The sequence below is a fragment of the Pseudophryne corroboree genome, chromosome 1, assembly GCF_028390025.1.
Source record: "Pseudophryne corroboree isolate aPseCor3 chromosome 1, aPseCor3.hap2, whole genome shotgun sequence".
In the NCBI taxonomy this organism is placed as follows: Eukaryota; Metazoa; Chordata; class Amphibia; order Anura; family Myobatrachidae; genus Pseudophryne; species Pseudophryne corroboree.
The window spans coordinates 410,693,032-410,716,800 of record NC_086444.1 but is presented as its reverse complement, the minus strand read 5'-3'; the positions used below and the strand labels follow the sequence as shown (position 1 = coordinate 410,716,800).

The following is a 23,769-nucleotide window of genomic DNA, read 5'->3' as shown; positions in this document are numbered from 1 at the left end:
AAATGGGTTTCAGAAAGACATATAATATCTGCTCTATACTTCTGTAGTTGAGACAAAATGAGAGCACGCTTAATGCGGTCATTCAGGCCCCTCACATTCCAGCCGAGTATGCGGAGCCCATCAACCCCTGTAGCCATGAAGAGAAGAAAGAAGGGACTGAAGGAGAATAAAATCAATGTGAGAATACAGAGGATCAGAGGAGACGAAGCACCGAAGAGAATAGAGGCACACAGTAAAGAGGAACCTGCATTGGAGAAAAGGAAAAATCAAAAGGGCCCTGATGGCACCCCTCCAGCAAACAAATATGACATAGAGAAACCACAGAATATACACAGTGGAATACGGAATCACATGGCAGTTCAAGAAAACAAACAAAAAAATGACACAGTGACACAGGCATTAATATACAAACAAGAACAAAAACAAACACAAAACAGTCCAACCACCCCCCACTCTGTATATCCATTAAAACCTAGATACACTTGGATCCCCAAAACAATCCTAACTAAAGCTAAAAAACTAAAACAGCCCCGGGGTATAAAGACAAACTATACCTCTATAAAAAGCTATATCCTAGCATTCAGCTCCGAAAACTAAAAAGAGCATCCCCGCTGTATGGACAATGAAAAAAGGTACATCGCTGTGAGAAGGAACCCAGCATATATTGTAACGCCTAAAAAGAATAGCAAGAAAGAACTCCGAAATATCAGAACACAATGAAAAATCAACTAATCAAACAATTGTCCTCAATGAGGGGCACGAGGTATGCGGTCCAGCCAGGCCTCCACTTCCTGAGGGGTGTTAAAGAAGTGTGTAGAGCCATCATGCACAACCCGTAAGCGCGCCGAAAACAACATGGAGTACTGCAGCTGTCGGTCACGAAGCCTCCTCTTCACGTGAAGAAACTGCGCACGGGTCTTTTGGACATGCACAGCGAAATCCGGATAAACAGATATAGTTTGGCTGTCAAATTTTAAAGGCCCCTGAGTGCGAGCCAGCCGGTGCCCGGTCTTTGTAGTGTAGAAAGCGCGCTATGAAAGTACGTGGAGGTGCACCCAGGGGAGGAGCCCTAGCGGGCAGACGGTGCGCCCTTTCCACGGAGAACTGAGGACTGAAGTCATTACGGTTAAACAATTGAAGGAGCCATTTCTCAAGGAATGATTCCGGAGAAGAGCCTTCCGCCCTCTCCGGGAGGCCAACAAAACGCACATTATTACGACGAAGCCTTCTTTCAATGTCAGACAGTTTCGCTTTTACTACCGACATCTGGGTAGTGAGACTGGAAACCGTATCTTTAAGAGGGTTGGTGAGGTCTTCCAAATCAGAGATACGGTGCTCGGCTTCCCCCACCCGTTCACGTATTTTTTGCATATCATGCCTGATCAGGGTAATATCCACCTGCACCTGGCCGATTTTGTCCATAACTCGCTGTTCAGACGTAGATATGGCCAGAAGAATCTGTTGCGTTGACTGGGACGTGTCGTCAGGCTGAGGAGGGTTCCCGGAAGGTGAAGGAGGGGATGGGGGAGCAGCACCTCGGGAAGGTCGAGAGGAGGATGGAGAATCTCTCGCAAATCTTTCAAGCTTGGAAGCCGCAGCGGTATTGCCCCCACGAACCATAATGCAGTCCAAGAGGAGTACAGTGGGCAGGTAAAAGCAGTATTAAAAAAAAAAAAAATTTTTTTTTTTAGAGGTCAGGTGATGGAACACCCTCCACTATACTTAGGAGGTGTTTTAAATCAGGGATACAGTAAAGGGGAGTACAGGGTAGCACAGTCCCCAAAATAAACAGTTACCAAATGGAGGAGAGAGATTGTGCATTCACCAGATCCTGCAGGGATCTTAAGTTTCCACTGACAGGACAGTGCAGGGAGTGCAGAGTCAGTACAGGCAGGCAGAGTCAGTACAGGCAGGCAGAGACTTCCAGCAGGCTCAGCCAATGGATTGCAGAGCCCCTCCAGAAAGTATGCAGCAGGTCTCCGTATACAGCGGTCTGCGGCCCGCCGAACTCAGTGTGCAGGAGTACAGGGCAGTGGAGAGCAGGCGGGAGCAGAAGCGTCAGAGGCAGCGGGTATCGCGCTGGAGAGGAGCTCCGGTGTAGCGCGCTGCCAGCCTCCGTTCACAAGCCCCAAGATGGCGCCGCACTTCCGGTCAGACGGAGCCAGGGAGACTGAGCGGTGCAGACCTCAATGAGTCCAGCGGCAGCACCAGGCAAGGTAACACGCCGGGAGACCCCTCAAAACAGGCAGGAGAGGATGCCAGGCAGGGTGAGCAGGGTCAGGGACGTTCAGCAGCGGGGAAGCCAGGATAAACGGAGGATATTAGATGGAGCTCTCTCACCTAGCTCCTTACAGCATGCTCGGCCAAGCCACACCCCCACCACACAGCATTCTTGCTACTGCTTTTTCTACTTGCGCTTCTCCTGGCAATTTTACCCATTATTGCATAATAATGTGTGTTATTGTTGTTTTTGCAATCAGTCGTTACTCATTTTGCAGTATATTGTTAGTCATTTTCCATTTCACCCATATATATATTTGCTTCCATGTATCTGTACACTGTAACCTACAGTATGCAGTTAACCCAAGACAAATCTGTCTCAAGCTGCTTGGAGGAGCAAGGGAGCTGAAAGATATGATGATGATGATGATGATGATGAGAGATATTTTGTCATAATTGTGTGTTTTGTTATTTTATTTTATCTCTTTTTATTTTCCTTTTTTTCTAGAACAGGAGTAGTCACTCACTGTATGTTTGAATACTGAAGGGACGATACCAGCAGAGCAAAAGGGATGACATTTTAGTTAAGGTCGGGATGAGCACAGGAGACATGATTTGACAGATTTGTAAAGGGTATAGCAGGCATTCCCAACCTCGGTCCTGAAGGGACACTAACAATCCAGGTTCTAGTGATATCCATGCTTGAGCACAGGTGACTTAATTGTACCTCAGTTATTTTGATTAAGCCATCTTTGCTGAAGCCTGGATGTCACTAAAACCTGCACTGTTAGTGTGCCTTGAAGACCGAGGTTGGGAATGTCTGGGGTATAGGATCAAGAGTAGAGGTAGTGTAGGAATATCAAAAGGTAGATACTTCGGGGTAAATTTACTAAATCTTCTAAAACAGAGAATTGGTGATGTTGCCCATAGCAACCAATCAGATGCTGTCTATCATTTCTCTATTGCCGTTTAGAAAATGATAGACAGCATCAGATTGGTTGCTATGGGCAACATCACTAATTCTCTGTTTTAGAAGCTTTAGTAAATTTACACCTTCATCTTCATTTGTTGGAACACATGAAGAGTATGTTCCAGATGGTTCAGGGAAGGAATTGAGCAGGCTGAATAAGAGGCTACAATTTCATATCTGGATGCTGACTTTGAAATAGGCAGCAAGATCTTGGACGCTGGCAGTAGCCGGTGAATTTGGTGTGAGAAGAGATTTAATGTATTAAAAATGTGTTAAAAGCTTGAGTAGAGATGATAATTTGAAAGTATGTTTCGCACATGTCGTCATGTATCCAGTTCCTATTCCCCTATAGATTGCAAGTAGAGCTCATTACCATTTTGTCTGTCTGTTATTACCCAGTCTTGTCTTATTACTGTTTTGTTCCCAGTTGTAAAGCGCAACAAAGTATGCTGGTGCTATATAAATAACTGTTAATGAATATATAATGTTTGTTTGGCAGTGTCCTGAACCTTTAAATAGGAGTGGAAGTCATTAAGGGACCGATTCTGAGTCGTGAGTAAAGCAAAAAAAAAAGTGGCATATCGGTGAACACCGACTGTGGGGGGAGCAGCCGCCAGTGTTCCTGGCAGCGGGCCTCACTTCTTTCTGAGCTACCGCTAGACCATCGGGGACAATTTCAGCGCTGTACAGAGCTACTTTTGCTGCCTCACCCGCTTGGCTACAGCCTGACCTGGGCTTTTGCGCCAAGCGGTCTCTCCTCCCCCTTTCAGCTGCTGGTCAGCCATTTTACCTCATTCGGCAGCCTGCAGTTCAGCAGAGAGAGCAGACTTCTGCTGCTCCCTTATACCTCACTGTTCTGGTGCCATGTTATATTGTCCCCCACCCCACTCCTGGGTGTTGGGAAATTATGATCCTCTTCTCTTCTTTTGTATTTATAAGAGCATTTCCATTTGGTACTGTTAGGGTTCATTAAGTAGCCACAGTTTTTTTTCTATATACTATTTTTGTAATCACTGTATCTATTGTTAGTTCTGCAAGCTTTTGGACTGCTATTTACTTTAACAGTAGTCCTTGCTGTGTTTGGGCCACACAGACCCAGTACCTAAGACGCTGATTTCTTTATCTGTGTTCTGTTATTACAGTGCTCCTGCCAGTTTCACATAGCATTATAGTTGTGTATGTGCATTTATACTGCCCTTACAGGTTTTGAGATGTCTTCCAAGAGAACTTCTTACAAAGCCTCCCACAAGCAGGGCTGCTCCTGGTCTGCGTGCTCACACAGCCTGCAAGGAGAATTTTTCCTGTGTAGAACAGGACCACTTAGGCCTTTGTGATTGCTGCCATGCGGATGCATCGGCTGGTTCCATGCCTGAGGCATTAACCTTGCGGAAACCTGACTGGGTGGCATCCCTGTCCTTGGCCATGCAGTATCTGGCTTCTCAGCTGGAAGCCTCCATGCTTCCTACACCAAAGTCGGATATCCCACAGCAGCCTACTACAGAACCTGCGTGCATACAGAGCCTTCCGTAGTTCGTGCTGGGATTGTTTCCAGTTCCCTAAAACAATTTCTGGATTCTATGACCACACGTAAGAACCCCAGTAGAGAGACTTCGCTGCTCATACTGCCAGCCGAATCCCAATCGGACGCTTCTTCGGATTAGGACATTTGCTCACAGACTGCTGAGGAAGATACACTCTCACCTCAGGAGGACCACATGAGTCAAGTCAGGGTGGATAATTTGATCAAGACGGTACGGCTACAATTGCAGGTTAAGGATACTGATACGCAACTGGCTTCTGAGGCCCCCTTTTTCAAGAGGAAGAAAAAGCAAAGGCTCCTCCTCCCCTATAGCCGCTCATAAGAGGACCAGTTTTTAGCTTGGCCCAAGAACAGGTAGAGGAGCGAAGTAGCAGAAAAAAAGAACCAGTGCATACACACATTCTGCCCCGGTCAAGTGAACCGTGTCACCGATTTCCAGAAGAAAGGCCTCTCACGTCCCAAAGCTGTCCCTTTTAAGGACATGAACGTTCCCAAGCTGTACTGTGGACCCAATGCCAAAATGCTGCATTGGCCAAGATAAAGGTGTCAAACCAATAAAACTTTATAATAAAGGTGTGGGCAGAAGACCACGTAGCCGCCCTGGAAAGCTGCTCTGAAGAATCCCCATGGCGGACCGCCCAAGAAGGACCTCGTGAAGTGAGCCCTTACAGACACCGGAACCGGCCTCCCTGCCAGCAGATAAGCCTGGCGAATAATGGCAATGCGAATCCAGCGCGTCTGTTGAGAGGCTGGCCAATGTGAATTCACTGGATTTGCATTGCCATTCGCCAGGCTTATCTGCTGTCATGGAGGCCGGTTCCGGCTTATCTGGGTCGGTCCCAGGGTCGACCATAGTCGTGATCAGGGTCAAAGACCCAGAACACACAAACTGTTTCACAGCGATTTATAACAGACAGCTTTAAATTAATATAGGAAAGCCTGCGGGTGATGAGATTTTGATCTGAGAGAGTGAAAGGAGTGTTAAGAAAATCAGAAATGAGGTAGTGGTTATCCTGATGAGTCAGTCCACTGGGAGAGAAGGCACAAGGAAAATGTGAACTTTAAGTATGGATGTTGAAATCGCCCATGTCTGCTGATGAGGTATGAGGGAGCAAGGCAGCGAAATGTTCAAGAAATTATTGGGGTTGTTCAAGAAGGCATTAAATCACAGCAACACACACACAAATGAGCTAATTCTCCATGGAAAGAGAATACATAATCTGGCATGAGTAGAACAAATGCCAAAGCAGTACTATTTTATAAATAGTAGAAATATGTAAACATGTCAGGTGAGTATGATGTGAAAATACAAAGGATACCACAGCCACTATTCTACCTAGACTCACTTACTCATAATAACTTATTTGATTGGTTTTGCACAGCCAGTTCTTGATAAACCCATTCGTGCATCGGGGGTAATTCCAAGTTGATCGCAGCAGGAATTTAGTTAGCAATTGGGCAAAACTATGTGCACTGCAGGGGAGGCAGATTTAACATGTGCAGAGAGAGTTAGATTTGGGTGGGGTGTGTTCAATCTGCAATCTAATTTGCAGTATAAAAATAAAGCAGCCAGTATTTACCCTGCACAGAAATAAAATAACCCACCCACATCTAACTCTCTCTGCACATGTTAAATCTGCCTCCCCTGCAGTGCACATGGTTTTGCCAAATATTAACTAAATTCCTGCTGCGGTCAACTTGGAATTACCCCCATCGTGTTATGCGTGTATAAGGCTGTCCTGATGATAAGCTATGATGCAGTGCTTTAGCCTATATGCACACCCAATCGGCATTTTCTGATTTAACACTTGTCGATGCTGAATCTCAACTGTTTTGCAAATCACTTTGCCATCTGAAAGTGTTAATTTAGCCTCATCCTGATGCTGCTTTCCTAATAAGATTACTGTGTTCTTTTTCAGTCGAAGAAGAAGAAGAATGAAGCGTTGGAGCAAGTAAGTATTTAAAATCTTTCTGATGATTGTGTTGAAAATGACGTTTTAGTTCCATGTAGTTATTTATGTCTAACTGCAAAAGAATCCAAATATACAATATAAGACTGCTTGTCTTATTATTCTCTGCACAGGGTATTATCAGGTCTTTAGAGAAAAACAATGATAATTTTTTTTTCTCTAACGTCCTAGTGGATGCTGGGGACTCCGTCAGGACCATGGGGAATAGCGGGCTCCGCAGGAGACAGGGCACATCTAAAAAGCTTTTTAGGTCACATGGTGTGTACTGGCTCCTCCCCCTATGACCCTCCTCCAAGCCTCAGTTAGGTTTTTGTGCCCGTCCGAGAAGGGTGCAAACTGGATGGCTCTCTTAAGGAGCTGTTTAGTAAAGTTTTTTTTTAGGTTTCTAATCAGTGATTCCTGCTGGCGACAGGATCACTGCAACGAGGGACTTAGGGGAGAGACTTGCAACTCACCTGCGTGCAGGAGGATTGAAGTTTTAGGCTACTGGACACTGAGCTCCAGAGGGAGTCGGAACACAGGTCAGCCTGGGGTTCGTCCCGGAGCCGCGCCGCCGATCCCCCTTACAGACGCTGAAGAAAGACGGCGGAACGGAGGTCCGGAAACAGGCGGCAGAAGACTTCACAGTCTTCAGAGAGGTAGCGCACAGCACTGCAGCTGTGCGCCATTGTTGCTACACGGCTCACTGACACGGTCACGGAGGGTGCAGGGCGCTGCTGGGGGCGCCCTGGGCAGCAATATAAATACCTATTTGGCAAATAAATACATCACATATAGCCATTAAGGCTATATGTATGTATTTAACCCAGGCCAGTTTTCCTAATAACCGGGAGAAAAGCCCGCCGTGAAAGGGGCGGAGCTTATTCTCCTCAGCACTCAGCGCCATTTTCCTGACCAGCTCCGCTGGTGAGGAAGGCTCCCACTCTCCCCTGCACTACAGAAACAGGGTTAAAGAGAAGGGGGGCATAAATTGGCGATATAATTATATATTAAGAGCCCATATATAGAAACAACACCTTCTAGGGTTGTTATATACATTATGGCGCTTTTGGTGTGTGCTGGCAAACTCTCCCTCTGTCTCCCCAAAGGGCTAGTGGGTCCTGTCCTCTATCAGAGCATTCCCTGTATGTGTGTGCTGTAGGTCGGTACGTGTGTGTCGACATGTATGAGGAAAATGTTGGTGAGGAGACGGAGAAAATTGCCTGTAATGGTGATGTCACTCTCTAGGGAGTCGACACCAGAATGGATGGCTTACTTATGGAATTACGTGATAATGTCAACACGCTGCAAGCCGGTTGACGACATGAGACAGCCGGCGGACAAATTAGTATCGGTCCAGGCGTCTCAGACACCGTCAGGGGCTTGTAAAAACGCCCATTTACCTCAGTCGGTCGACAGACACTGACACGGACACTGACCCCAGTGTCGACGGTGAAGAAACAAACGTATTTTTCTTTTAGGGCCACAAGTTACATGTTAAGGGCAATGAAGGAGGTGTTACGTATTTCTGATACCACAAGTACCACAAATAAGGGTATTTTGTAGGGTGGGAATAAACTACCTGTAGTTTTGCCTGAATCAGATAAATTAAATGAAGTGTGTGATGATACGTGGGGTTCCTCCGACAGAAAGTTATGGGCGGTATACCCTTTTTCCCGCCAGTAGTAAGGGCGAGTTGGAAAACACACCTTAGGGTGGACAAGGCGCTCACACGCATATAAAGTTACCGTTTCCAGATACGGCCGCCCTCAAGGAGCCAGCTGATAGGAAGCTGAAAAATATCATAACAGTATATACACACATACTGGTGTTATACTACGACCAGCAATCGCCTCAGCCTGGATGTGCAGCGCTGAGGGGGCTTGGTCGGATTTCCTGACTGAAAATTTTGATACCCTTGACAGGGACAGGATTTTATTGTCTATAGAGCATTTTAGGGATGCATTTCTATATATGTGTGATGCGCAGAGGCATATTTGCATTCTGGCATCAAAGAGTAAATGTGATGTACATATCTGCCAGACGAAGACACGACAGTGGTCAGGTGAGGCAGATTCCAGACGGCATATGGAAGTATTGCCGTATAAAGGGGCGGTCCATTGGACCTGGTGGCCATGGCAACAGCTGAAAAATCCACCTTTTGTTACCCCGAGTCACATATTGGCAGAAAAGGACACAGTCTTTTCAGTCTCAGTCCTTTCGTCCCCATACGGGCAGGCGGGCGAAGGCCAGTCATATCTGCCCAGGGGGAGAGGAAAGGGAAGAAGACTGCAGCAAGCAGATCATTCCCAGGAACAGAAGCTCCTCACGGCTTCTGCCAAGTCCGCAGCATAACGCTGGGGCCGTACAAGCGGACTCAGGTGCGGTAGGGGGTCATCTCAAGAGTTTCAGCAACACTCGCAAGGGAACTCCGGGATCCTACATGTAATATCCCAGGTGTACATTGGAAATTCGAGACGTCTCCCCCTCACACAATTCACAGGCTGTATTCCCAGCAGGTGATAATCAAAGTACCCTTCTTACAACAAGGAAGGGGGTAGTATTCCACACTATATTGTGGTACTGAAGCCAACCGGCTCGGTGAGATCTGAAATATTTGAACACTTACATACAAGCGTTCAAATCAAGATGGAGTCACTCGGAGCAGTGATAGCGAACCAGGAAGAAGGGGACGATATGATGTCACTGGATATCAGGGACGTTTACCTACAGGTCCAAATTTGCCCTTCTCACCAAGGGTACTTCAGGTTCCTGGTACAGAACTGTCACTATCAGTTCAGACGCTGCCGTTTGGATGGTCCACGGCGCCCCGGGTCTTTACCAAGGTAATGGCCGGAATGATGATTTTTCTTAAAAGAAACATGGACGCTTTCCTGATAAGGGCAAGGTCCAGAGAACAGTTGGAGGTCGGAGTAGCACTATCTTAAGTAGTTCTACGACAGCACGAGTGGATTCTAAATATTCCAAAATCGCAGCTTTTTCCGACGACACGTCTACTGTTCCTAGGGAAGATTCTGGACACAGTCCAGAAAAACGTGTTTCTCCCAGTGGAGAAAACCAGGGAGTTATCCGAGCTAATCGGGATCCTCCTAAAACCAGGAAAAGTGTCAGTGCATCATTGCACAAGAGTCCTGGTAAAAATGGTGGCTTATTACGAAGCAATTCCATTCGGCAGATTTCCCGCAAGAACTCTTCAGTGGGATCTGCTGGACAAATGGTCCGGATCGCATCCTCAGATGCATCAGCGGATAACCCTATATCCAAGGAAAAGGGTGTCTCTCCTGTGGTGATTACAGAGTGCTCATCTTCTAGAGGGCCGCAGATTCGGCATTCAGGATTGGATGCCGGTGACCACGGAGGCCAGCCTGAGAGGCTGGGGAACAGTCACACAGGGAAAAAATTTCCAGGGAAGTGTGATTAAGTCTGGAGAATTCTCTCCGCATAAATAAGCTTAGAACAAATTTATAATGCTCTAAACTTAGCTAGACCTCTGCTTCAAGGTCAGCCGGTATTGATCCAGTGGGATAACATCACGGCAGTCGCCCACGTAAACAGAAGGGCGGCACAAGAAGCAGGAGGGCAGTGAAAACTGCAAGGATTTTTCGCTAGGCGGAAAATCATGTGATAGCACTGTCAGCAGTGTTCTTTCCGGGAGTGGACGACTGGGAAGCAGACTTCCTCAGCAGGCATGACCTCCACCCGGGAGAGTGGAAACTTCATAGGGAAGTTTTTCAACATGATTGTGGACCGTTGGCAAAGACCAAAGGTGGACATGATGGCGTCCCGCCCGAACAAAAACGGGACAGGTATTCCGCCAGGTCATGAGACCTTCAGGCGATAGCTGTGGATGTTCTGGTAACACCGTGGGTGTACCAGTCTGTGTATGTGTTCCCTCCTCTGTTTCTCATAACCAGGGTATTGAGAATTATAAGACATAGAGGAGTATGAACTATACTAGTGGCTCCGGATGGGCCAAGATGGACTTGGTACCCGGAACTTCAAGAAATGCTCACAGAGGACTAAGGGCCTGGGGAGCTAAGAAGGGACTTGATTCAGCAAGTACCATGTCTATTCCAAGACTTACCGCGGCTGCGTTTGACGGCATGGCGGTTGAATGCCGGATCCTGAGGGGAAAAGGCATTCCATAAGAGGTCATACCTACCCTGGTCAAAGCCAGGAAGGAGGTGACCGCACAACGTCATCACCACATGTGGTGAAAATATGTTGCGTGGGTGAGGCCAGGAAGGCTCCACGACGGAAATTCAACTAGGTCGATTTCTACACTTCCTGAAAACAGGAGTGTTTTGGACCTCAAATTGGGGTTCATTAACATTTAAATTTCGGCCCTGTAGATTTCTTCCAGAAAGAATTGACTTCAGTTCCTGAAGTCCAGATTGTAAAGGATGTATTGCATATACAGCTTTTTTGTGCCCCTAGGGGCACCGTGAGATCTCAACATAGTGTTGGGATTTCTTAAAATCATATTGGTTTGAACCGCTCAAATCTGTGGATTTGAAATATCTCACATGGAAAGTGACCATGCTGTTGACAAATATCTCACATGGGAAGTGACCATGTTGTTAGCCCTGGCCTCGGCCAGGCGATTGTCAGAATAGGCGGCTTTGTCTTACAAAAGCCCATATTAAAATTTTCCATTTGAACAGGACAGAACTGGGACTCGTCTCCAGTTTCTTCATGAAGGGGTGTCAGCGTTTTCACCTGAAACAACCTCTTGTGGTGCCTGCGGCTACTAGGGACTTGGAGGACTCCAAGTTACTAGACGTGGTCAGGGCCCTAAAAATATATATATATATATATATATAGTTAGGACGGCTGGAGTCAGAAAGTCTGACTTGCTGTTTATACTGTATACACCCAACAAGCTGGGTGCTCATGCTTCTAAGCAGTCTATTGCACGCTGGATTTGTAGTACAATTCAGCTTGCACATTCTGTGGCAGGCCTGCCACAGCCAAAATATGTAAATGCCCATTCCACAAGGAAGGTGGGCTCATCCTGGGCGGCTGCCCGAGGAGTCTCGGCATTACAACTTTGCCGAGCAGCTACGTGGTCAGGGGAGAACACGTTTGTAAAATTTTACAAATTTTGATACTCTGGCTAAGGAGGACCTGGAGTTCTCTCATTCGGTGCTGCAGAGTCATCCGCACTCTCCCGCCCGTTTGGGAGCTTTGGTATAATCCCCATGGTCCTGACGGAGTCCCCAGCATCCACTAGGACGTTAGAGAAAATAAGAATTTACTTACCGATAATTCTATTTCTCGTAGTCCGTAGTGGATGCTGGGCGCCCATCCCAAGTGCGGATTGTCTGCAATGCTTGTACATAGTTATTGTTACAAAAATCGGGTTATTACTATTGTTGTGAGCCATCTTTTCGGAGGCTACTTCGTTTTGTTATCATACTGTTAACTGGGTTCAGATCACAAGTTGTACGGTGTGATTGGTGTGGCTGGTATGAGTCTTACCCGGGATTCAAGATCCTTCCTTATTGTGTACGCTCGTCCGGGCACAGTACCTAACTGAGGCTTGGAGGAGGGTCATAGGGGGAGGAGCCAGTACACACCATGTGACCTAAAAAGCTTTTTAGATGTGCCCTGTCTCCTGCGGAGCCCGCTATTCCCCATGGTCCTGACGGAGTCCCCAGCATCCACTACGGACTACGAGAAATAGAATTATCGGTAAGTAAATTCTTATTTTAAACTGTACATTTATGTAGTAAACAAGACTAAGGGGGACATTTACTAAGCAGTGATAAGAGCAGAGAAGTGAGCCAGTGGAGAAGTTGCACATGGCAACCAATCAGCACTGAAGTAACATCTATAATTTGCATACTATAAATGATACAGAGCTGCTGATTGGTTGATGGAGCAACCTCTCCACTGGCTAACTTCTCCACTCTTATCACTGCTTAGTAAATGTCCCCCTAAAACATTATTTCTCTACGCTTTAAATGGGGTGTATGGAGATATTTACCATAAAAGTGCCCTCAGGAGAGGATGGACATCTCTGCAGCTACAGAGAGTTTTCTTCAGTTTCTTTTAAATTTTTATTATTTTCGATAAGCTGTATGGGCAACAGCATACCTGCACCGTTGGAAGTTAGGGGGGGGGGGGACAGTCACCGGCCTTGCGAGGTGTGAGAGCCGGTTCCCCGCTGCAGGATCACCGTCCTAAGAGGTTGTTTGTTCAGCAGGGCACTGCGCCTTAGCTGTCGCAATCGCAGCACGCTGCACACCCCTAACAAATGAAGGTGACGACTGTAGTGAGTACAAGCCGGGGGGCCCCCGGTTCATGGTGCGGCTAAACACTGGTGCGGCTTATGGGACCCTCCTGGGGGGGACCCGCTAGAGCCCCCCGTGTAAACTGACTGGCTAGCGGTGGCTTAAACTAGCACTTGTCTCTGTAGCTCCAGCGCCATTGGGGGGGGGGGGGGAGCTACCTCGGAGTGGGACCAGTTGCATTTTGGCGCCTTCCTCTGCTTAATACAGCAGCAGCAAGCACACACAGCTCCTCCTGACTCACAACACACGCTGGAAAACTGGTACAGGGTGCAGCAAAGGGGGAGAGCCGCTATTGTACACAATCTGTGTCCTATACAGGACAGAAATCATTAGTGTTTCACTGTGATCAGTGATCGCAAAATATGCGCTATAGCGCATTTTTACGTGCTACAGGCAGTGAGGGTATTTAAAAGTGAGCAGGTCCCGCAGGACGCGCTGTCTCTCACTGCCCTGTGCGCCTCAACCAATAAGGTTCCTCATTGCCTGTCTCTGCATCCAATCGCTGCCGGCAGCGTCTCCTCTTCCAATCGCTGCCGACAGCGTCTCCCCAGCCAAGCCCGCCTTAGGCATCCCTTATCCCTGCCCGCCAGCGTACCGCTCCAGAGACTGCATAACAGGACTTGATTTGATTCCTGCTGGTCCTTGCTGGGAATATGGCAGAGACGCTGCAGCGGGCTAGGATCTCTGCCTCCGGAACTTACTGGCAGCCGGGAACATCGCGGTGATAGAGGTACAGCAGACCCATGAGGGGCAGGGAGACTGTGCTCACTTGTGAGCAGCAAGCCCATCTCATCCAGTGCATGGTGTCTCTGGCTGCATGAAGTTGTGCTTGTAAGGAGCTAACAGAGGGTGGGAGTAGGCGGGTAACAATGCAAATGGTGGGGTTGAGGCAGTGCCCATCATACACTCCGCTCATGCCCCCCTCTGCCCAATATACATACCCCCATAGTGGACAACATATATCTATCCTCCATACCCACAGTGTCCAACATATGCATCGCCCATACCCACACGGTGCCAAGCATAACTACACCCCCACAGTGCCCAGCATACACACCCCACAGTGCCCATAACACCCTCCATACCCACACAGTGCTCATTATACACCCACGGTGCCCATAACACCCTCCATACCCACACAGTACTCCTTACACACCCTTCATGCCCACACAGTGCCCATAACACCCTCCATTCCCACACAATGCTCATTATAGACCCTTCATACCCACACCGTGCACAGCATATCTACACCCCCCACCCTCCAGTGCCAATAATACCGTCCATACCCACACAGTGCCCAGCATACACACCCCTCAGTGCCTCTAATACCCTCCATACGCAAATGGTACACCCCCACAGTGGCCACAACACCTTCCATATCTACACAGTGCTTATTATACATCCTTCATGCCCACACACTGCCCAGCATACACACCCCACAGGGGATCAGTACTAAATCCCGCTGGACTGGATCCTGGCAGTCGAAATACCGACAGGGGTGGCGAGCCCCTTGCAGGCACCCTGCGCTCGCCACTAATTTATTCTCCCTCTATGGGTGTCGTGGACACTCACGGAGGGAGAATATGTCGGGATTGTGCAGGTCGGGATTCCAGCATCGGTATTTCGACTGCCTATAATACCTTCCATACCCAGATGATACACCCCCACAGTGGCCATAACACCCTCCATACCCACACAGTGCTCATTTTACACCCTTCATGTCCACACCAAGCACCGCTTGTGTACACCCCCCCACAGTGCCCAGCATACACACCCCACAGTTCCCATAACACCCTCCATACCTACACAGTGCTCATTATACACCCTTTATACCCACACAGTGCCCAATATATATATATATATATATATATATACACACACACACATACACACACACACACACACACACACACACACACACACACACACCTCCACAGTGCCCATAACACCATCCAACATCCCAACTGCTATCCACCCTTACCCCCCTCCCTACCCCCATCACTGCCCCTAGTATTGCCTGCCCCCAACCCCCTCCTTTCCCCCAGTATTGCCCAAATTTCTATCTACCCTTCCCCCTCTATACCCCCAGCACTACCTGCCCCTAACCACCTTCTTGCCTGCCTTCACCCCCCATAATATGTGATGGGACCCAGAAGTATGGCATAGGACCCAAATTTCTTAAAATGAGGGGTCCCTGGGACCCCAAAATTTTTTTGCTCTGCGCGATCACTGGTGATATAGTAAGCTGACAGCCTCGCTGGGGTGTGCTGGTCTTCTCTCTCTCTGTGTGTGTCTCCTCACATACAGTAGGGCAGGCTTGCTACGTATTACTGTCTGTGCGTATGTGTATGTCATTGTGATTACTGTAAACATGGGTAAACACAAACCATGCAGTGTATGCCACACCAGATTCTCTCCCTTATCATCTGATTCTGTTTTATGTGAACAATGTAGCCAATCTTCACAGCTCAGTGAAGGGGTTGGGGGAGAGGGACCAGAGCCATCCTGGTTAGGGGCTCTTAAGACTATGATGTCTGATATGTCATCACAACTCACTGCTAATGTTCAGAAAACTCAGCTACTACAACAGGCTGGTGCAGACTTAGCTGCTAGGGCTGATGTTACACCCTCTCTAACTCAGGACCACAAAAGTGTGGTTTACCTGCTTTACTTTCTGATTCAGATGAGGAAATACAGGAGGATGGGAATGACTTGGATCCCGTTAGTGGGGATTCCGCTTCTGCTCAGTGTATTGAACCCCTCATTCTGGCTACGGGACGTGTTAAAGCTCCCTCTAGAGGATGCTGCGTCACAGCAGTCATTTTTCTTTACACAAAACAAGCCTAATGTAACTTTCCTTGATTCTGCAGAGTTAGATGACCTATTTAAATTAGCCTGGAAAAATCCAGACAAAAAATACCAGGTGTCAAAAAGATTCTTGCACACTTTCACATTTGCCCCTGAAGGTAGGAAATTCTGGGAAGAGCCTCCGGGTGCTGACGTGTCAGTCTCCCGACTGTCAAAAAAGGCGGTGCTGCATGCCCCAGCCTCCATTACCATAAAGGACCCTGGGGACAGAAAAATAGAGACACCACTAAAGTCTATCTACAAAGCAGCAGGTGTATCGCAAAGGCCGGCCATAGCGGTTTGCTGTATACCCATACCATTCATACGTGGGCTACTCAAATTCAGGAGGGCCTCTCCGGGGATATGCCTCTGGTCACTATGGTGACTCTCCTGAAGCACATTCAGAATACTGCACGCGTCCTGTGTGACTCGCTCAAGGAGATGGGCAATATTAATGCTAGGACTTCTGCCATGGCAGTGTCGGTGCGCAGGGCCTTGTGGTTGCGTCAGTGGATAGCGGACGCAGAATCCAAGCACAGTGTGGAGTCCCTCCCCTTTTCTGGGGAATGGCTCTTTGGGATTGAGTTGGATATGTAGATTTCCAAAATCACTGCAGGGAAATCCAAGTTTCTCCTCTCTGGGGCCCCACCGGCTAGGCGTTCCTACCCGGGCCGTCTATTCAGTCCTTTCGGTCTAACAGATTTCGATCTAGGGCCAGAGGTGCCTCTAATGCGACTAGAGGCACCAGAGGCAAGACAAAACGACCGGTTTCCACTAAGTCCTCAGCATGACGGTGCCCACCCACCCCGAGATGATCTCGAGGTGGGAGCTCGACTGCGTCACTTCAGCTGCGTCTGGGAGGTTTCCTACCAGGATACTTGGGTCAGGGACCTAATTTCTCAGGGCTACAAGCTGGGGTTCGACTGTGCACCTCCCCAACGATTTTTCAAATCAAGCTTACCAGCTTTGGAGGATACGCAAGTTACGCTGCAACAGGCCATCCACAAGTTGGTCCAGTCCCACGTCATTGTTCCAGTACCAATACCACAATGAGGCAAGGGTTATTACTCCAACCTGGTTGTGGTACCGAAACCGAACGGTTCGGTGAGGCCCATTTTGAATCTGAAGTCCTTGAACTCTTACCTAAGAGTTTTCAAGTTCAAAATGCAATCATTGCGAGCAGTCATTGCGGGCCTGGCAGAACAGGAATTCATGGTTTCCTTGGATATCATGGACGCCTACCTTCATATCCCAATTTGGCTACCTCATCAGGCTTATTTGAGTTTTGCCCTCCTGGAGGATCACTACCAGTTCCAGGCACTACCCTTCGGCCTGTCCACAGCTCCGAGGGTATTCACAAAGGTAATGGCGGAGATGATGTTCCAGCTCCGGGTCCAGGGGGTCAATGTTGTCCCTTACCTGGACGATCTTCTGATAAAAGCAAGATCCAGGGAGCTTTTATTGCTCCATATCGACCGCACTATCCAACTTCTGTCACACCATGAGTGGATTCTCAATTTACAGAAGTCCCACATGGAGCCAACTCAGCGGCTCCTGTTCCCGGGGATGTTGCTGGATACTGTGGCCCAGAAGGTGTTCCTCCTGGAGGACAAAGCGAGAACACTTGAGGAGATGGTCCGCATGGTGCTACAACCTACTCGAGTATCCATCCATCTTTGCATAAGATTGTTGGGGAAGATGGTCGCCTCATACAAGGCGATCAAATATGGTAGGTTCCATGCCAGAACATTTCAATTGGATCTCCTGAACAAGTGGTTCGGATCACATCTACAGATGCACCGGATCATTCGGCTGTCACCTCCTGTGGTGGCTGCAGTCCTCCAATCTCCTGGAAGGCTGGAGTTTCGGGATTCAGGATTGGACCCTCCTCATGACGGATGGGGAGCTGTCATCCAAGGGGCGCAGTTCCAGGGAAGGTGGTCAGCCCACAAATCCCTCCTCCCAATCAACATTCTGGAACTTCAGGCGATCTACAATGCTCTACTTCATGCCTCTCTTCTGCTCAAGGATCACGCGATCCAAGTACAGTCAGACAACACCACAGCAGTGGCGTACATCAGTCGGCAAGGAGCGACAAAAAGCAGAGCCTGCATGCGAGAGGTGTCAAAGATACTCCTCTGGGCAGAAAGAAATGCATGAGCAATGTCCGCAATCTTGATTCCGGGAGTAGACAACTGGGAAGCGGACTTCCTGAGTCGTCACAATCTCCACCCGGGAGAGTGGTGCTTCACCGTCAATTGTTTCAGCAGATCATCGACCGGTGGGGTTGCCCACAAATAGACATGATGGCTTCTCAACTCATCAAGAATCTTCGTTGGTAACACTCATGAACCAGGAACCTTCAGGCGAGGGCAGTGGATGCACTGACATGGCCTTGGCCTTATCGGCTGGTCTACCTGTTTCCTTTGATTCCATTGCTCCCAAGGGTGCTCAAGTGAATCAGAAATCAGGGAGTCCAGGCAATTCTGATTGCCCTGTATTGGCCTCAGAGGGCGTGGTACGCGGATCTTCTGGACATGTCCTTCGAAGACCCTTGGCCTCTACCGCTAAGAAGAGATCTTCTTCAACAAGGACCGTTCGTCTACCCGGACTTACGGCGACTTCGTTTGACGGCATGGAGGTTGAGCGAAACATCCTAGCTCTCAAGAGCCTTTCCAAAAAGGCAAAGGTTATTGCTACCATGGTTCAGGCCAGGAAACCTGTGACGTCAAAACAGTATCATCATATCTGGAGGAGATATGTCTCTTGGAATTGGAATTGGAATTTGGTTTTCATTTCATTATATATTTAACGCATGAACAATCAATGAAATACGTGCAAGGAACGCACGTATCCACCTGCCGAGTTCCACTTGGGACGTTTCCTGCAGGCTGGTGTGGATAAGAGCTTACGTCTGGATTCCATTAAGGTCCAGATTTCATCTCTCTCCGTTTTCTTTCAGAAAAAAGTGGCACTGTTGCCAGAAGTTCAGACCTTCTAGCAAGTGGTACTCCACATACAACCTCCTTTTGTGCCGTCTCCGACACCCTGGGATTTGATTGTGGTGTTGGAATTTCTACAGTCCTCCTGGTTTGAACCTCTGATGACAGCAGAAGACAAGTACGTCACGTGGAAGATGGTGATGTTACTGGCCCTGGCTTCCTCTAGATGTGTCTCAGAATTGGGGGGGCTTATCGTGTAAAAGTCCCTACTTGGTCTTTTACGAGGACAGAACGGAGCTCAGGACTATGCAGCAGTTCCTGCTGAAGGTTGTCTCTGCGTTCCACTTGAATCAGCCTATTGTGGTTCCATCCAGTTCTGACACTTCTGCTCCTTCGGAGGCATTGGATGCTGTGCGAGCCTTGAAGATCTATGTCAAGCGGACTGCTCTGATCAGGAAGACTGATTTCTTGTTCGTGCTCTATGATGCACAGAAAAAGGGTTGTCCTGCTTCGAAGCAGTCCGTTGCTCGTTGGCTTAGATTTACTATCCAACAGACCTATGTGTCGGCATCCTTACCTGGTCCTAAGTCTCTGAAGACCCACTCTACAAGATCAGTGGGCTATTCCTGGGCGGCTGCCCATGGTGTCTCAGCCCTGCAACTGTGCCGAGCTGCTACCTGGTCGGGGAAGAACACTTTTCTTAAGTTCTACAAGTTTGATACCCTGGCCAAAGAGGATACCCAGTTTGGGCAGGCGGTTCTGCAGCAGTCTCCCCACATTCCCGCCCTTTCTGGAAGCTTTGGGACGTCCCCATCTTACGAAGTCTCCCCAATATCCCTTATGGATGCTAGAGAAGCTAGTATTTTAATTACCTACCGGTAAATCCTTTTCTCGTAGTCCATAAAGGAATATTGGGCGCCCGCCTCAGTGCGTTGACTTTTCTGCAGGTTCTCTTTATGTGGTTAACTGTTCAGCTGTTGCTGTTGTTGTTACCAGCCGTTGCTGGTTGTTGTTTGTTAGCAGTGTGCTGGTATATGAATCTCACCACTCCTTGTTATTATGTTTCTTCTCTCATATATGTCCTTTCTCCTTCGCGCACTGTTTTACCTATAACTGCCTGTGGGAGGGGCAAAGAGGGGAGGAGCTAGCACACCCAGTGAAGAAATTTAAAGTGCACCGGCTCCTTTGGACCCCGTCTATACCCATCGTACTAAGTCTCCCCAATATCCCTTATGGACTACGAGAAAAGGATTTACCGGTAGGTAATTAAAATCCTATTTTTTCTTTCAGAGGATAGAGGGTTTTTTAATAAGCTGCACAGATTGTCGTAGCAACAAGTCCTACTGCCCTGCACTCTTGTGCATGCAGAGAGTTGTCTAATGCTTTCTTGCTCTGCATCTTTATACCACAGATCTCATAAGGAAAAAGGCTATGTACAGTTTTAGGTATGAAATGTAGATTTAATTTACATTGCATGTTTTTTTTAGGGTTAAACTGGGGGTATCTTTCCCAGCTCTGCATAGTTTCTGGCTGCCAGAAGGAGCAGAGCTTTCACTGCATCTCCTTTGTCTCTCTGTATGTGCAGGGGTGCGCAGCAACTTCATACTGCAATAAAAATTTCAGATGTTTACACTGAACTAAGTTACAATTTGTGTAAGACAGGATCCCCTGACTGTACGTCCCTGGCTCAGAGACCTAGCAAATGCTTGCCAACCTTCTGCATCCAGAACCGGCAAGATACTATTATAAAAAGGGGCATATATTCAAGACAGAAAAGTTTAGTTTTGCTAATGTACAGATGAGGCTTCATTTTGAATGTGCCGTTCAGTTTTTGGCCTCAATTGACAAACAAATGTGCTGGGACAGGAAAGCGTTCAGAGTAGGAACTTTGTGGATATTACATTAGGAGGAATTTTTAAAGTGAGCAGTGATTGTTGGATGCACAATTTGGAAACATTCAGGAGCTGCAACAAGTTCTAGCTGAATCATTGTTTACCAATGGCAAGAGTGGCAAGAAAAACTTTTACAATTTGGAATATATACATTTTACATTAAGAACAAAAGGCTTTGTCCCTTATGTCATTTGTATTTTTGCTGTTGCACAAGTTTGGGACATGGGCCTTATTGGGAGCAGGTAACTTGGTTGTTGTGTCTTTCTTTTTCATCCACTAGGGGTCACTGGAGTACTCTTGGGATATGGACGGTGTTAGCAAGGACTGGGCACTGAATATTCAAATTTCAGTAACTCTCCTCCCCTCCATACTCCCCGAATACCTCAGTGTTTTTTCGGTGCTCACATGGACAGGAAGCACAAGTGTGGACCTCCAGAGGGGGACATATATTTTTTACTTTTAAACATTTTTGTTTTCTTTTTTATACATTACAATCCCTTCCCAGCTTATACAAAAGCTCTGGGTACGGGATTATAGAAGCTGCTGCGTGCAGCTCTTGGCGTGTCGGGCCTCACAAAGGAGCCCCCTCACAGCCACAAGCAGCTCAGCTAACAACAGCTGAGACTGCAGAAAGGACTGGACGGCGCTTGCTGGAAGAAGCCCCGTCAGAGCCCAAGTACATCAGCTACCTTCAGCTGAGGCTGCCGAACGGAGCTTGCTGTAGAAGCCCCGTCAGAGCACAGGAACCCAGTATTTATGACAGGGGCGGTCAGCTCACGCTGCCGCCCCGCCGTGTGGGGGGACTGCTATGTGCGCCATCCCGCTGCTCCGTCCCCGCCACCGCTGTTTTCAGCTCCCCGCCGCCGCTCCGAGGGACGCGCTGGACGGCTGCTGCAAGCGCCGTTCTCAGCGCTCCCTGCCTGTAATGCAATCAGACCGCGGACAGCGTTCAGTGCTGCCGCGGTCTGTTCCTGTAACGGCCGGAGGCTATGGGGAAGGTAACTGCTCAGACCGCGGACAGCGTTCACTGCTGCCGCGGTCTGTCTCAATAACGGCCGGCAGCTCGGCACTGCCAGCGCTCCCTGCACACACTAAGGGTAGCAGGGAAGGGGGGGGGATGCCGGCGCCTCTGATCACTCAGACCGCGGACAGTGCACACTGCTGCCGCGGTCTGTCCCTGTAAAACAGCCCTCTAGTAACTAGTGGGCTCATGCTGGGCAGTCAGGAGTTTCCCTGTCCCTATTACTTGTAGCGCAGCTGCAGGGGGAGAGATTATGCCACAGCAGCAGCAGCAGCAATAAACAGCCTATGCTAAAGAAGGGCTGCATTGTGTTATATATGCACTCGTGTAGCACTTGTTATACCATAGACAATGTTATACCATAGAAAATGTATATAAAATACTGTATGTATGTATGTATGTATATATGGTCATGTAACAAAATATGCTATATGTTCTTTGACTATAAGCACATGGCTGGAGGCCATTTTAATCATACTTTCTGTTTCTTTTCCAGAACGTTCCTGTCCTACAACACTGCTCCACCGGATGGCGCAGGGGTGTTGGTAGGAATTTTTGGATCAGGTTTCTTATGGTCTGGACACGTGCACTGCACTTTGACCATATACACTTTTTCGCAATTTTACTGAGGTGGAATTGGTTTGTCTTTGTCTATTTATTTGTCTGGTCACATAATAAGTCAGTCAGTTTCACTGCAATGTCTGTACCAGTGGGTTCCCGGTGAGTTCTACCACATGCACAGTATATTTTATACTCCCATTTCATCTCCTATTTTGCAAAGATAGTTTTCATTTGCCTTATAAATTCCCAGTTTCTGCTATGTTGCAATCCTGACGATTCTATGCCAGGCCTAACTGCGCAAGATGAATGTGAGAAGGGTGAATAGATCAGCAGTCAGATAGTGTGGGTGCGTCAGACTCTGAAGTTTACAGGGACTGAAGAGGCTCTGACAATTTATAAGGTGGTCTTTACTAGGCCACAGATCTCCAGCGTGGAATCTCTAAATAAGATGTTAATAGGATCCTGATACACAGGTTTCGAAACCTCGCCGATTTCGGTCTAGTTACCCGTTTCCAAAGTCAGTGACATCTCCATGGGAGCTATGCTAGAGTCGCTGTATACAGCAGCAGGGGTGTTGCTTCGACCGTGTTTGGTTGGCATTTGGGTAACTACGGCGTTGCTTGTCTGGATAACAGGACTCAGGTCCGCCCTACAAAACGTCCACCTTATGCTTCTCGCTGATCAAATCTGCGAAGCTGCTGATTATCTATGTACAGCTTCTACGGACGTCTGCCTAGTCAGTTCTCGCCTTTCAGCGTCACTCGTTGTGGCACGACAAGCGCTCTGGTTGCGTCCTTAGCAGGCGGAGGCAAAAGTCGAGAGAAGAATAGAAGCATTACCTTATGCGAAGGTTGTTTGGTCCTGATTTGGACAAAGGTATTTTTTACGGGATACTCTGGACCAGCGTTCGAATCCTTTAGACCTCAGCCCTTTCGAGGCCGTGGTAGACAAACAGCCGCGCCTGGTAGGCGAGGTCGAGGACGTGGTTTTCAACAAACCAACGCCAGGCGTCCGGACGCTACGGTCACCGGCAAGCCAGTGGCATGACGGGCTCCCAGCCCATCTCGGTGCTCCAGTTGTGGGAGCACTCCTTCAGACGTTTCATTTGGCATGGTTGCAGATATCCACAGATGGGTGGATCCGCAATTTAGTGTTAAAAGCAGTCTACTGCCTCTGCGGTTTTTCAACACAGGACTGCCTGTGTAGGAAGAGTGCGGTTCGGTAAATTGCCATTCACTCTCTGCTGGAGTCAGCAGTTTTGATTCCGGTCCCTGTACACCAACAAGGTCACGGTTATTATTCCAGTCTGTTGTGGTACCAAAGCCGGATGGCTTGGTCAGGCCAATATTGCATAATTACTACAGATTCAAGATGGAATCTCTGCGGACAGTACTTGCAGGTTTAGAACCACAGGAATTCCTGATTGCGCTGGATCTCGAGGATGCGTACTTACACATTCCGATTTGGCCACCTCTTCAGAGGTTCTTGCGTTTGCAATACGGCAGATCCA

General features: G+C 48.1%; 1 protein-coding gene across 1 annotated transcript in view; it reads left to right on the top strand.

The window, feature by feature from the left end:
* The window catches only part of RBM19 (RNA binding motif protein 19), a 226,788-nt gene that overhangs the window by 14,678 nt on the left and 188,341 nt on the right, over positions 1 to 23,769 (top strand). The window contains exon 4 of the mRNA XM_063913293.1: positions 6,650 to 6,682. Within this exon, the coding sequence (XP_063769363.1) occupies positions 6,650 to 6,682 (33 nt within the window). The remainder of the gene's footprint in view (positions 1 to 6,649; positions 6,683 to 23,769) is intronic.